This window comes from Hylobates moloch, unplaced genomic scaffold, assembly GCF_009828535.3.
Source record: "Hylobates moloch isolate HMO894 unplaced genomic scaffold, HMol_V3 SCAFFOLD_9, whole genome shotgun sequence".
In the NCBI taxonomy this organism is placed as follows: domain Eukaryota; kingdom Metazoa; phylum Chordata; class Mammalia; order Primates; family Hylobatidae; genus Hylobates; species Hylobates moloch.
Genome location: NW_026652284.1, coordinates 32,953,633 through 32,968,855, shown reverse-complemented (window position 1 = coordinate 32,968,855; position 15,223 = coordinate 32,953,633). Strand labels below are relative to the sequence as shown.

The 15,223-nt window shown below is 41.9% G+C and overlaps 1 protein-coding gene across 9 annotated transcripts in view; it reads right to left on the bottom strand.

Annotated features, from left to right (window-relative positions):
• Positions 1-13,993, bottom strand: part of ARFGEF1 (ADP ribosylation factor guanine nucleotide exchange factor 1) — a 169,642-nt gene extending 155,649 nt beyond the window's left edge. For 6 of the 9 annotated variants that reach the window (XR_009214822.1, XM_058443929.1, XM_058443930.1 and 3 more), the window contains exon 1: positions 13,349-13,993. Coding sequence is in view for 7 of the 9 variants with exons in the window: in XM_058443929.1 (XP_058299912.1) it covers positions 13,349-13,472 (124 nt within the window). In the remaining 2 variants the exon portion in view is untranslated. Of the gene's footprint in view, positions 1-12,796; positions 12,893-13,348 lie in introns of those variants that run through there. The other 3 variants (XM_058443925.1, XM_058443926.1, XM_058443931.1) reach the window with 2 other exon arrangements.
• Positions 13,994-15,223: the final 1,230 nt, after the last annotated feature.

Genomic DNA, 15,223 nt, shown 5'->3' with positions numbered 1-15,223 from the left:
AACACATTCTAATAATGTAACTTTATTTCTGCCTTTGTATTTTCTAGCAAGATAACTATAGACACAGAGCTGTTATTTACTATAAAAAATTTTTTCTCGGCCGGGCGCGGTGGCTCATGCCTGTAATCCCAGCACTTTGGGAGGCTAAGGTGGGTGGATCATGAGGTCAGGAGTTCAAGACCAGCCTGGCCAAGATGCTGAAACCCAGTCTCTACTAAAAATACAAAAATTAGCCAGGCATGGTGGCACGCGCCTGTAATCCCAGCTACTTGGGAGGCTGAGGCAGGAGAATCGACTGAACCCAGGAGGCAGAGGTTGCAGTGAGCCGAGATTGCACCACTGCACTCCAGCCTGGTGACAGAGCGAGACTCCATCTCAAAGAAAAAAAAATTTTTTTTTCTCTAATAATTGTAAAAACTCATTTGTGGACACTGGTGTATATTATAAAATCTTAATTACTGACTATTAACTGGTATCAAACAACCTACACCTTATTTTTACTCTTCATCTTTGCAGAAGATGCACATGGTTCCATTCTTACTTCTAAAGATCAAAGCACATCAGAAATTACATATAAGCTTTGCTTGTCACTGCATTAAACATTGTTGCTTTCTGACACCGCATTAAACAAACACATTCTCAATTATCAGGTAAGAAGTAAAACTTGGGGAATGGAAGCATGGGGACCCAATAAACTGGATGAAACAAAATAATTAACTTCTTCCCAACTATAACATTTTTTATCTGATGTATAAGAATAGAAGGCAAGAAAATCTGATTAAGTAACATGTTAATAAGATGTTAAGAATGAGCATTAGAAAACTTAAAAGAAAATCCTGAAGTTATTTGGAAAAAGAGTATTATTTTAAAAAAATTAAGAAACAACGAAGACTAGTCAATCTTACCAGATACCACATTAAGTACCATACTAATATAAATTGAAAATGACTAATGGAATATGATGTGATGTTTTAAAATTACTTAGTAACTGCTATTAAAACACCCATCAATTCAGAGAAACAAAATGAACTTTTAAAATACATACTTATTATATACCCTGCTATGGTCTGTATGTTTGTGCCCTCCCAAAAAATCACATGTTGAAACTTGATTCCCAGTGTGATGGAATTAAGAGGTGGGGCCTTCAGGAGGTGACTAGGTCATAAGGGCGGAGCGCTCATGAATGGAATTAGTGCCTTTATAAAAGAGGTGTATTTCACTCTTCTACCATGTGACAACACAACTAGAAGGTGCTGTCTATAAGGAACCAGCCATCACCAGATATGGAATCTGTCAGCACCTTGATCTTTGAATTCCCAGTGAAAAATAAAGAACTGTGAGAAGTAAATTTCTGTTGTCCATAAGCCACCCAGTTTACAGTATTCTGTTATAGTAGCTTAAATAGACTAAGATATACTCTAATAACCCTCAAGAAAAAAGGATGAAAAATATCAAATTCATAGAAAATGAAAGTACAGATATCCTAACTATAAAGAGGAATTTTTATGTCTTTGTTTTTCACTCTTAGAACAGAAAAAAAAAATGCAAAGGAAAGATGAAGTGATAAAACACTGATCAAAACCAGTAAATCTAAAGACAGCAAATTCTCTGTCTTGTCCTCCTCAGTGCTCTGTTGTTTATTTGCACCTAGCACAGGTATATTATGTATGGCAACCTTGCCTTAAGGAACAGTCACAAATGACCACACTCTAACCCAACAATCAAAATCTTAGAGTTTATTTTAAACAGTTCTGCATATATAACAAACACTAAACAAATTCTGCAAGGGATTAATTAAAAAAAAAATCTGTGAAGCAAAACTTAAATGTAACATGTCCCCAAACTCAAAAATATTTAAACAAATGACATACTGTTAAAATACTAGGTAGGAAGACAACATAGATATATAGAAAATGCACATGAAATATTGATGAGAGAACAGAAAATCATGACAACTACACAATAAGTACTTTTATATACTTACATATGAAGCCACTGAGATTTACAACTAGTTATTTTTAGATGAAGTCTTATTGGTAATTTCACATAACATTTTAATAAGATTTTGTTCTTATATCAATTCTTAAAATGATATGAAATGTTATAAAATATTAAAATAAAAAGCAAATGAGAGTAGTTTTAAAGGGTTAGGCATAGAAGCACAATAAAAGCTAGCCTATCCCAAATCCCTGGGAGGTGTTAAAGGGCACATTAAATTTCCAAATGGCTTAAATTACTGACACTTTACTTTAAAATTAAATCTTAGAAGATACATACACACGAATTTGCCTGACTTCTTAAGCAGAAAAGAGAATTAAAATTATATTGTACACGACAGATTTGGGGATCCCATGATGAACACATGAACATTTACCCTGGAGATTCACTGAAATGTACACAGCAATATTTTCCTGTATTGCTGTTATTTCTATGTTCAGTGTATGGCCCTTTTTCTCTTTTTTTTTTTTTTGAGACGGAGTCTCGCTCTGTCACCCAGGCTGCAGTGCAGTGGCGCAATCTCGGCTCACTGCAAGCTCCGCCTCCCGGGTTCATGCCATTCTCCTGCCTCAGACTCTCTGAGTAGCTGGGACTACAGGCGCCCGCCACCACGCCGGGCTAATTTTTTTGTATTTTTAGTAGAGACGGGGTTTCACCGTGGTCTCGATCTCCTGACCTCGTGATCCGCCCGCCTCGGCCTCCCAAAGTGCTGGGATTACAAGCGTGAGCCACCACACCCGGCCCTTTTTCTCTTCTTGACAGTGCCTTTCTTTCTACAGTCGCCCTTCTTTTCCTTTTTGTATTGTTACTTACAAACATGTAGTACTGTGATCAAGGGTGCAGGACAGGACTGCCACATTAAGCCAAAAAGCAGAGTGCGACACAACTCCCAAGATGACTATGTAGGCTCTAAGGTCATATTCCAACTCTGCCAAACACAAACTCATTTTCTTCATTTGCAAAATGCAAATAATAACAGAACCTAAGCATACAGGGTTGTTCTGAGGACTAACTGAGATAAAGTCAATGAAGTATTTAATTGGCACAGAACCTGGCATACAGTAAACACTCAATAAATATTAGCTATTCTTTTTCCTCCTATTATTGCCTTAAAAATTACATTTTTTTTTTCAAGAGTCTCACTCTGTTCCGGGCTGGATCGTCAAACTCACTTACTGCAACTCCACCTCCGGGATCAAGTGTTCTCGACGGCCACCTCATCCTCCCAAGTAGCTTGTGCACACCACCACACCCAGTAATTTTTTTTTTTTTTAGTATTTTTTGTAGACACAGGGTTTAGCCATGTTACCCAGGTTGGTATCGAGCTCCTGGGATCAAGTGATCTCCCTGTCTTGGCCTCTTTAAGTGCTGGGATTTCAGGTGTGAGCCGCCACGTCTGGCTGCTCAATTTTTTGAAGAATATGCTTGTCCATGTCCATGCTCCTATGTATGTGCGTGTAGAATGAAGTTTGGTAAAAATATAGGTTGAGCATTCCCAAACTGAAATGTCCCAAAATCTGAAACTTTCTGAGAACTGACGAAGCCAGAAGTGAAAAATTCCGAATCTCATCTCATGTGATGGGACACAGTCAAAATTTTGTTTCATGCACAAAATTAACAACAGTGCATAAGACCAGGTGCAGTGGCTCATGCCTGTAATCCCAGCACTTTGGGAGGCCAAGGTCGGCGGATCAGCTGAGGTCGGAGTTTGAAACCAGCCTGGCCAACATGGCAAAACCCCGCCTCTACTAAAAATACAAAATTAGCTGAGCGTGGTGGCGCATGCCTGTAATCCCAGCTACTTGGGAGGCTGAGGCAGGAGAATCACTTGAACCTGGGAAGCAGAAGTTGCAGTGAGCTGAGATCGCACCACTGCACTCCAGCCTGAGCAACAACAGCTAAACTCCGTCTCAAAAAAAAAAAAAAAAAAAAAAAAAAAAATAGAATAGTGCATAAAATTACCTTTGGATTACGTGTATAAGGTGTATAAGGTGTATGTGAAACATAAGTGAATTTTGTGTTTAGACTTCAATCTCATCCCCAAGATATTTCATTATGTATATGCAAATATTCCAAAATCCAAAAAAAAAAAAAAAAACAGAATTGAAAACATTTCTGATCCCAAGCATTTCTGATAAAGGATATTTAATCTGTACTTCAAAAAGTTAACAGTGTTTCAATGAAGTAACACTTCATCATAACAACTAGGATGGCTAAAAATAAAAAGGCAGTAACAAATATTGGTGAGAATTTGGAGAAACGGGAAGCCTCATACACTGCTGGTGGGTATGTAAGCTGGAAAAGAATTTAGCAGTTTCTTAAAAAGTTAAACATAAATTTATCAAGTGGCCCACCAATTCCCTTCCCAGTTTGTCTACCTAGGACAAATAAAAGTTTACGTCCACACAAAGACTTACACACAAATATTCATGGCAGTATTATTCATTCAACCCAAATATCCATCAACTGGTAAATGGATAAACAAAATATAGGATATCTAAACAATGGAATGCTATTCATCAATAAAAGGAAATTAAGTATGGATACAAACTTCATGAATGAACCTCAAAAACATACTGAAAGAAACCAGACACTAACGACCACCTGTGTATAACTGCATTTCATGAAATATCCAGAAAAGGCAACTCTACAGACAGAAAATAGATTAGTGAATGCCAGAAGCTAGGGATGACAATAAGGGCAGTACAGATCTTATTGAGGTAATAGAAATGTTCTAAAACTGGATTTATGCTGATGGCTGCGTAATTCAGTAAATTTACCAAAAATCATTACACTCAAAAAAAGTAAATACTATAGTATGTAAATCATTTATCAGAAAGTTGTTTTTCAAAAAGTTAACAGTGGTTATCTTCAGCTAAGAGTATCACGGTAATTTTTTTTTTTTTTTTTTTTGAGACGGAGTCTCACTCTGTCACCCAGGCTGGAGTGCAGTGGCGCAATTTCGGCTCACTGCAAGCTCCGCCTACCGGGTTCACACCATTCTCCTGCCTCAGCCTCCCGAGTAGCTGGGACTACAGGCGCCCGCCACCATGCCTGGCTAATTTTTTGTATTTTTAGTAGAGACGGGATTTCACCGTGTTAGCCAGGATAGTCTTGATCTCCTGACCTCATGATCTGCCCACGTCGGCCTCCCAAAGTGCTGGGATCACAGGCACAAGCCACCATGCCGGGCCCTGTATCACAATAAATTTTATTGTTGTAGTTGTAGTTGCACTTTTGAAAATGATTTGAAGGATTCTTTTATAAAAAATATCAAATTACCAAACTTACTGGAATTATAAAAGTATACAGACTGAGTAAAAGCCACAGAGATTATCTTCTATATAAAGTGCTTGGCCTTCAAGATATGTACTTTGATTGCTTATATTTTTATTATTTCATTTCTTAGCAAAGTTCTGACAAATGAGGATTGTTAAACAGCTGATTAAATGAAGTCTCAATGTACGCATTTTTGTTAAGAAAAATTAATAGCCTCACATGGAGTTTCCTAAAGACACTGCCAGTGGTAATATGAAATATTTTAAAGATTTTTTTTTTTTTTTTTTTTTTGAGACGGAGTCTCGCACTGTCTCCTGGGCTGGAGCAGTGGCACGATCTTGGCTCACTGCAACCTCCGCCTTCTAGGTTCAAGCGATTCTCCTGCCTCAGCCTCCTAAGTAGCTGGGATTACAGGCGCCCACTGCCACCACGCCCGGCTAACTTTTTGTATTTTTAGTAAAGACGGAGTTTCACTATGCTGGCCAGGCTGGTCTCGAACGCCTGACCTCATGATCCACCCGTCTTGGCCTCCCAAAGTGCTGGGATTACAGGCGTGAGCCACAGCACCCAGCCATTTTAAAGATTTTCAAAGACTTTTCTGAATGAAAAGATGACATAGGTTATATAAACAAATTTAGTTACATCAAGTCTAAGTCTAAGCAAAACAAAATATCAAAAGCAGAACACAAAACTTTTTAAATACTCTTAAATACTTGAGCCCAGACCTTTTAAGAAGCTTTTCAAGAGCCTCTACTTATAACACACTAAAGCCTCAGAATAATTGCTTTCTAGATTCGTGAAACGATCAGAGATGAGTCAGACAGGATCTGATTGTGTAAACATATGTATAGTAGACTCTGTAAGTGGAAACTTGAATAAAGAAATGAAAATGGGTCTGAAAAGTTAGGATAAAAGGGAACTTGCATTCATTTCCTAAGGCTGCCTTAACAAATTACCATAAATTTGGTGGCTTAAAACAACAGAAATTTCCTCTCATAGTTCTGGTGGCCCAAAATCTAAAATCAAGGTCACAGCAGAGCTATGCCACATCCAAAGGGAAGAATCCCTCCTTGCCTCTTCCTACTTCTGGTGGCTTCTGGCATTCCATAGCTTGTGGCAGCAGTAACTCTGATATCTTGTCTCCATTTTCACATGGACTTTTTCCTTTGTATGTGACTGTGTCCCTTCCTCTTCCTTACAAGGACACCATTCACTGGATTTAGGGCCCACCTAAAGGCTCTAAATTGAGGATCTCAATTTCACTTCGAGATCTTTCACTAATTACATCCACAAAGTTCCTATTCCAGGAAAAGAACCAGACAAGTGAAAGGCTCATTTCTTTGGTAAAAAACCTCCCTGCAAAAAACCTGACAAGACACGCCGGGCGCGGTGACTCACACCTGTAATCCCAGCACCTTGGGAGGCCGAGGCGGGTGGATCACGAGGTCAGGAGATCGAGACCATCCTGGCTAACACGGTGAAACCCTGTCTCTACTAAAAATACAAAAAAAATCAGCCGGGCGCGGTAGCGCTACCGAGATTAGCTACTTGAGAGGCTGAGGCAGGAGAATGGCGTGAACTCGGGAGGCGGAGCTTGTGGTGAGCCAGGATCGCGCCACTGCGCTCCAGCCTGGGTGACAGAACGTGACGCCATCTCAAAAAAAAAAAAAAAAGACAAAACAAATTGAAATTATTTTGTGTTATTCTCAGTAGAAAATATCCTATTATACCATCAGAAAATTCTATCATTAAAACATTCTAAAATACATATAAAAGGCAGGATGAAAATGTTTTACTATATAAAAACCTACTTCCCAAAGGCTTTTTCTATCCTAGTGTCCCCCATTGAGGTGAATGCCATCTTCCTCTACCCTGAAGCTCTGGCTACAAGACTGGATACAATCCCCTCTGTTAACCAACTCATCAGCAAATCCTGTGGATTCCAAAATATATTCCAAATGCACACAATTATCACCCTTTCCACCACCACCAACTTAGCCTAAGTCCCCATGGTCTCTGGCCACAGTGAGCCTTTAAAAATATAAACATGCTGTCACTAAAATCCCAAATCTGCCCTCCCCCTTCTATCTTTCCCTGTCTCTCTCCCAGCCACACAAGCCTCCTTGCATCCTGAAACACATCAAGCACACATCCATCTTGCTGTTTCCTATTTCATCCAAGTATCTGAAAGACTAAATCCCTCACTTATGTCACTTCTTTGCTCAAATGTCATCTCACAGATAGGACTTTCCTGACAACTCTAACTAAATCAGCACTCCCACCCTTTTCCCTTTAACCTTCTGAACTCTTTCTTCTGATGATACAAGGTTGTTACTATCACCCTCACCCCACTAGAATGTGTGTTCTATGAAAGCATGTTTGGTTCACTGCTGTATACCCAGCAATGAAGTAGTGTCTGGAACATATGAGTTCAACAAATATCTGATTGAAATATATACCTAGTTTGGAATGACAACAATAACTTACTCATGTATATTTTTCCTTTTCAAATATCCTCCTTCCTCCATTATGTGAGGAATATTATGACAAATATTTCCCCAAATTATTTCCCATTCACAATTTTCTAAGTTAAACCTTACCAGAAGACACAAATGAGTTACCTGCCCCTAGATGGGGTGGGAAAGACAGCTAGTCAGCAAACAGTTCTCTGATCTTGACATTTCTACTGCTCCTTATTTCGGACTTTCTTCTCCTCCCCACACTATCAACACATTTACTGCTTTCCCCAAACCTGTGTTTAGAGAAACACAGGTTTGTGTACTGGTTTCCCCAAACCTCTTCTAGAAGATGGTCTCACCAGTAGTTAGGGTTATTGTACTTGCCTTTCTTTCCCCAGTGTCCCAAAGTAAGTTCCAAGGAACAACATATCCTAGGGGAGTTAACTGAGTTAGCAGACAATGAAAAAGGATCACATCAATTCAGGAAAAACTTCATTGAACAAAATTGAGCAGGTGTCTTTCTTGGAGGACTTTTCAGAATCTTAACTATGTTCATGTGCATTATATATTTCCCAAATGGAAACAGATTATACACTGTAATCCAAACTTATTTTTTCAACCCAAATTTATTTTCTTCAAAGAGCTTCTCTAAGAACTTGTACTGTACAACACATATTTTAGTCAACACTATTCTAGAGCAAGTGTCCTAAAAACAAATCTGAAATGTGAAAGAAAAGAACAAATGCAAATAGGATCAATCTTTCGGTTATGTCATTAATTATACTCTTTTCTTCTACCCATCTCGAAAATTCAGGTAGCTTGGCTTACTGAAAACACCTTTTACTTTAGATATCAAAGAAGGCTTAAATGGAGATTTGTTAATGGATTTAAATTATAATTAAGGTGTTCACTGATGGCAGGATATTGTTTGGGGATAAATCATTTTTTCATAAATGGTGAAGAGTGATGAAAATTAATAGTTACCAAAAGTAGCATAAAACCAGGGCCCAAAGCATTCAAGTAATTTCCCCTCCACCCACGTATCTTTTTTATAACACCACCAACAAAAATAAGGGTGGAATTAAAGGGGCAGAAGGAAGCAAGTTCTGAAAAGTTTGAGTCTCAATATTATATTTCTAGATGAAACTATAATTATAGGTAATAGACTCATATAAGAAAACTAAGTCAGCAGGATCACTTTATAATATGATGAACAATATAAATTCATACCCTGTCTGATGCAAAAATTACTTCCCTAACAATTTTGTCTCCATTATTTTCCCATATACCTCCTGGGAACCCACCCTTATCACTGCCAGTATATGCCTCCCTTCCCTTTAAAACCTTCTTCTGGTCAGCTCTTCACCTTTTTCACTCTTATTTTGTATCAGTGCCAGTTTCCAACCTTGAACTCTTTCATCCTGACATTTGCAGAGTATCTTCATAGATTCTCTTCATTCAATGTCAGAAAGCATAAGCTGAACTAGTCACAACCCTAACATAAAAGAAACTCCTGAAACTTAAAGGCCTTACTGGAGTAAGTCCCAACTGCACCCTCCCTAGCAGATAAACAATGCTACCTTCAAGCCCAATCCCACAACAATCCTAAATTCTTTGAAACTAAAAATAGCTCAGCTGTTGTCTCATCTGCCAGCAGATGGCCAGACTATTTTTAAGTCAGGATTCTCGAGAGCAGGAATGGATCAGGCTAAGCTAGGGCAGCCTAGACTCCCTCTCTCTGCAGAGCTGTTGTAGGGCAGGTACCAAAAGAGGGCAACCTGGAGCTGTTCCTGGGCCTGTGGGCTTCACATCAGTTGTAACAGTGTAACAGTGTGTGTGGGGCGGGGAGGCGGGTGATTCTTTCTTTTTTAACCATTCCTTACTTCAAAATGAAGTCTGAATAAGAAAATTTGAAAAACGTTTTACATTAACTCTGCATCCCTTTAAAGGCTTATTTTTCTTTCTGTGAAAATAAAAGTTCCTTGAGAAGTCTTTGAGAATAGATTCTGTTTTAATTAAGTAAAATTTCCCCTAATCTAGATGCTTTTTTTTTTTTTTTTTTTTTTTTGAGAGGGGCTCTGTCGCCCACGCCGGAGTGGGGTGGCGCAATCTCGGCGCACGGCAACCTCCGCCCCCCCCGCGCCGTTTCTCTCCCTTTTTTTTTTGAGACGGAGTCTCGCTCTGTCGCCCAGGCTGGAGTGCAGTGGCGCAATCTCGGCTCACTGCAAGCTCCGCCTCCCGGGTTCACGCCATTCTCCTGCCTCAGCCTCTCCGAGTAGCTGGGACTACAGGCGCCCGCCACTACGCCCGGCTAATTTTTTTGTATTTTTAGTAGAGACGGAGTTTCACCGTGGTCTCGATCTCCTGACCTCGTGATCCGCCCGCTTCGGACTCCCAAAGTGCTGGGATTACAAGCGTGAGCCACCGCGCCCGGTCAGATGCTGTTTCGTAAGTTATACTTTTTGGCAAAAAAAAAAAAAAAAAGTTTTAGGAATACACAATAAGCTGTAATTTCATTAAGTATAGTTTACAGAAAATCCATCTATAATTGGCCATATGTTAAAGGTAGCTGAATTAATTTTGAATGGCAATACTCTGAAATCTACTTACCTGCCAATACAATGATTTTCAAACAAAAAAAGATTAAAAGTCTGACACACTACGTATTTTCCTGTTAACTGTCCATCTCCCTTCAGCTGTATGCTCAATAAATATTTGGGGAAAGAATGAAGACAGACAGGTGGGTGGGTATTTAGAAGGGTTATAACACCAACCACAAAATGATCTCTGTATCTCCACCATCCAACACCTACCCACTCACAATCTACAGACCCGAGAGGACTAAATCAGGCCTTTTCAGTTTGCTTTCCCATCCTGCTTGATGGCCACATAGATTACCAACAGACCAGAGTGGGCCTGGCCCAGGTCTCAATAGTGAAGTGGAGAAGATAAGTCTCTAATGGTTTTCAAGGACAATACATTTGTGGGAATACCATCTTCCTGCAAGACACACTTTCTGCGAAGACAAAATGAGTTATGCTTATCAATTTATGTTTGGGTGGTGATGTAGATAGACTGCAAGGAAAGAAACAAAGTTCATCACGGATTAGCTGCCATGAGATTACTGAGATTTTGCTTTGTCGGAGGCTAAATGTAACTTTATGAAATGTGGGAAAAAATGCCTCATACATCTCAAGTAAATAAAATACTGTGGTGCCTAGCCCTTCCCTGGATAGTCACATTCTTCATAACAAACTTCTACTGAGTATACAGAAGGGACAAAAAAGTAAAAACTGGCAAAATCTGGAATAGACAACCCTGGTACAGTTGGCACACATATCAAGTAATCCGTACCTCCAGAAATGGCAAGGACCATTTAGAGCGCTATAGGCCCTCTAAAGATGATGCTCATGAGTGGTAAGGAATACCCAATGCACGAGTTAACAGGACAGTGCAATCGCATTCATGGCACATTAGAGATGTGACCATACAATCATTAAGTTCAATACCCTAATTTTACAGAGAACTTAAGGCCCAGGGACTTGCCTAGTACTACAACGTAACAGAACTGGGATTTAAACCTAGGATCTCAGACTCTCATTCCAGTAGGCTCTTCATTAAAATATGCTTACTTATGTTACTATTTTGGAGAAGGAAAATACATACATACACACAACACACTCCATTTCTTCAGTTTGATACTTACAATTTAATGTATTAAAATATGTTGTAACATGGAAAAATCTGAATTATAAAAAATTAAGGCCAGGAGAGGCAGCTCACGCCTATAAACCTAGCACTTTGGGAGGCCAAGGTGGGAGGCTTTCTTAAGCCCAGATTTGGAGACCAGCCTGGGCAATATAGAGAGACCGCCATCTTCACCAAAAAAAAAAAATTAGCCAGGTGTGGTGGTGTGCCTGAAGTCCCAACTACTTGGGAGGCCGAGGCAGGAGGAATGCCTGATCCTGGGAGTTTGAGGCAGCAGTGAGCACTGATTGTGCCACTGCACTTCAGTCTGGGTGACAGAGCAAGCCCGTCTCAAAAAACAAATTTAAAACTTTAATTTGAATCTCTCTAAAGTTCTTCAACCTTCAAGTAATTTATAAACCTACATATAACAATTCTTTTAAAAATCCTAAAATCACTTTCTCCCCAGTCTCACTCCAATTTAATAATTATTCCTTTCAGGATCTACAATAGAGTTTTTGCTACTAGACAAGTGTCTTCTCATACCCCGGGAACAGTCTTTTGTTAGCTACAAAAATAACAAAATGCAAACTTCTGTTCAATGAGTAAGGTGAAAAAATAAACTTAAGCCCCTCATACTACACATTCAAATTTAAGATGAAATTTCTTCGACGTTTTTCATATTACCAATTTTAACGATCTAGGAAAAAAAACTACAGTATATTACAGCAAATTAAATGGTAGTCTTCTATTTAATAATTAAAAGCTAATTTTCAGTTGTCTTGACTCCTTAACTCTAGCATACTTTAAGTTATTGTGGATTTTTCCCCTTTCAAGAACGCTTTTTTCCAAAGCCCATTTAACAAGCTTCCTTTTCTTGCCAATTTGACCTAGTGTATTTCCAGTGCTATAAAATGTAAGCATTAGGAATGCATCTTTGTGTTAAATGTTCTGCTCTCTCAAACGATTTCATCTTTGATGGATGCAATAGATCTAACAACGTTCCCCCTTTAACAATTCCTTATCTGCCTAACCTCATAGGTAGGAGGTATTGTTTGGATTTTCCCTGCTGCGGGCTTCATTACACTAGATCTCTTCCATCTGAACTATAAATCACACTAGATCTCTTCCATCTGAACTATAAATCACAATTCAAGCTTGAGAGCAGCTGCTACTGTCCAGACATGTGGCTGGTGGGTGTCATTGTCTTTTTCATTTTCCTCATTTCAAACCCTCCCTTCCCTTGTCACCTAAAGCCATTTTATCTAAAGGTTCTTTGCTTCCCTGCTTTCATGCCGCCACCCCCACCCTCACCCCTTAACCACCGGTCTTGTTCTTCCAGGTCAGCCCAGTCAGATACAATATTACTCTACGTTTTTCCTGTGGCGGAGGCGGAGAGATGTCAGAACGGGCTACACCTCTTGCAAACCCCTTCTCAAGACTGTCAACAAGGAAACAACTTCAGCAGCCTATCTCCCCAAAGTACCTCGCCAAACGAAAAAGTTATTGTTAATTATGATACGGAACCTTTCCCACACCCAATCTTGACATACCGGCCCCACCTCAATTTCCAAGCTAATAAACAACAGCTCATCTTCTGCTTCATCACAAAGAGTGGTATCCAGTTCGCACCTCACGGACCACCAACAAAATCCTCTCACTCTCAAGTCGATCCCTCGAACCCAGGTGCCCCGCGATCCTAAGCCCTGCCGCGTTTCCCAAGCCCAGCTCACTGCCCTTCCTCCTCTACCCCGCCTCTGCTCCACATCCAGCCGAGTTCCTGTCAACTCCAGACAGGGAGCAGAGGGCTCTGCGAGGGCTCCCCGAGGTCAGAGGCGCGGGCCTCGGACAAGCCCCGGGCGCCCCCGGCCCCCCCCCCCGCCCCACAACAAGCACCCCATCCCCCGGGCCTCCTCCCCACTCACCTAATGCCACCTCGCAAGCTTTGCGCAGCTGGGAGTGATGCGCCTTCTTCACTTCCTTGTCGGCCAATATCTTCTCCAGAGCCCGGGTCAGGAACATGTTCTTCGTCTTCTTCCCCTCATACATGGACGCGGAGAAGGAGGCTGCGGCTCGTCCGACCCGCGGCTCCCAGCGGCTGGAGGGGAGGAGGAGGAGAGGAAGGAAGAGAAGAGAGAAAGGAGAGGGGGTGGAGGTGGGGGAGTGGAGGCGTGGAGGGCAGCGGCAGGATCAGGAAGGGGCGGGCGAGCGGGACAAGCCGCGGTGCCGGCGAGGGGCGTCGAGGTCCTCGCCGCCCCCGAGAAGCCGTACCTCGAGGGCCGCGCCCGTCGGGCCTCCGCTTCTACCGGCCCGGGGGTCGCGTCCCGGCCGCCCCTCTTCCTCGTCCCTCCGGCCCTGGTGGCGGTGAGGGAGCCCGGCCCGGGCGGCTGTCTGCCGGGAACTGAGGGACGAGGTGGCGGCGGCTCTCAGAGGCACCGCGAGAGGAGGGCTACCCTGGCTACTGTGGGGATTAGCACCCGTCGCGGCCGCGAACTGGCCTCCATCACCGCCGACCTGCCCCGGCCGCCATGTTGGGAGGAAACGACGCGTCACGCAGCGGCCGAACGGCTGCAGAGGAGGAAGCGGCGGCGGCGGCGGCGCTTGCCTGCCCAGAGCTGCCGCGGCGCCGGGAGACTGGGGGCGGAGGGCGGCGCGGGAGGAGCGGCCCGAGCCGCAGCGCTACGGCGGCCCGGCGGGGCCTCCAGCGTTCGCCTGCAGGGCGGTGTGGGGCGTGGCGGGCCTCTGGTGGCACCGCGCCCAGCACTTCGGTCTCTTGGTGGCGGCCGAGCTGCGGGACCAGAGATCCCCCCACTCGGCACCCCTGCTCCTGCCGAGTGAACAGGACTCCTGGCTACTCTGCACCGGCTTTCTAACTCTGTGACGGGGGTGCAGTCGTTTGCATTCCAGGGGTCACAGGAACACCCGCATCGCCCGTTTTCAGCTGCACTGGGTCTCCGCCTGCATCACTCGACTCTCAAATTTCCTTCCCCAGTGCACGGAACTGCTATCCGGGACTGTGCTCTCCGACTACCTCAGGGAGGATTCTGTTTTGGGAAAAGTAAGCCAAAACCTATTGATAAGGGTTCAAAAATGTTTCACTTTTTTCCCTCTCTGTCCGATAAATCGGTCAACTCTAGATTTCAGGTCCGTTCTGAATTGACTCAGTTAAGGTGAATGGTTGTGAATGAGGTCCCTTAGAGTTCTGTGTTTCTGTGCCTTTAATACTAAGATTTAGTCCAGGACATGTAAACCAGTTTAGAATGGAAAAGCTTTAAGTACAAACAGATTAACACACGTGACCATGTGTTTGCTTTAGTCTGAGTGTAGAACTCAAATTTCTGCAGTATTTAATTTCTACAGTTTCCTTCTGAGCAGAAAAAGAATACCATAAAAATATTTGCAAACATTTTATATGGTGATCTAGGGTCACGTCTCCCAAGTTCTAAGCTTCTGTGGCTCCAGGCACACAGGTTCCCTAATATTTACTATGCATCTGTCACTGTTCTGTTCCATTAGATTGCCTTAACTATAGGCGTGTCGTAACGTAACCATCCAAACCTAAGGAAGGAGAAACTTAAGTGACTTTGTGAACTTAGTGAAGTGACCAGATTTGGGAAGGCTAAAACCCAGAGGAAATAAAATGGAAAACTTGAAGGTGACAAATTAAAGTGGAAAAATAGATTAATTTTTTTAAACTTTATTGTCCTGAGAAACAAATCTATAAATTCATTAATTTTATTTTAGAGACTATCTCTAGATTCCTGGAATTGAAGGATTCATTATACTCTTAGATCAGATAT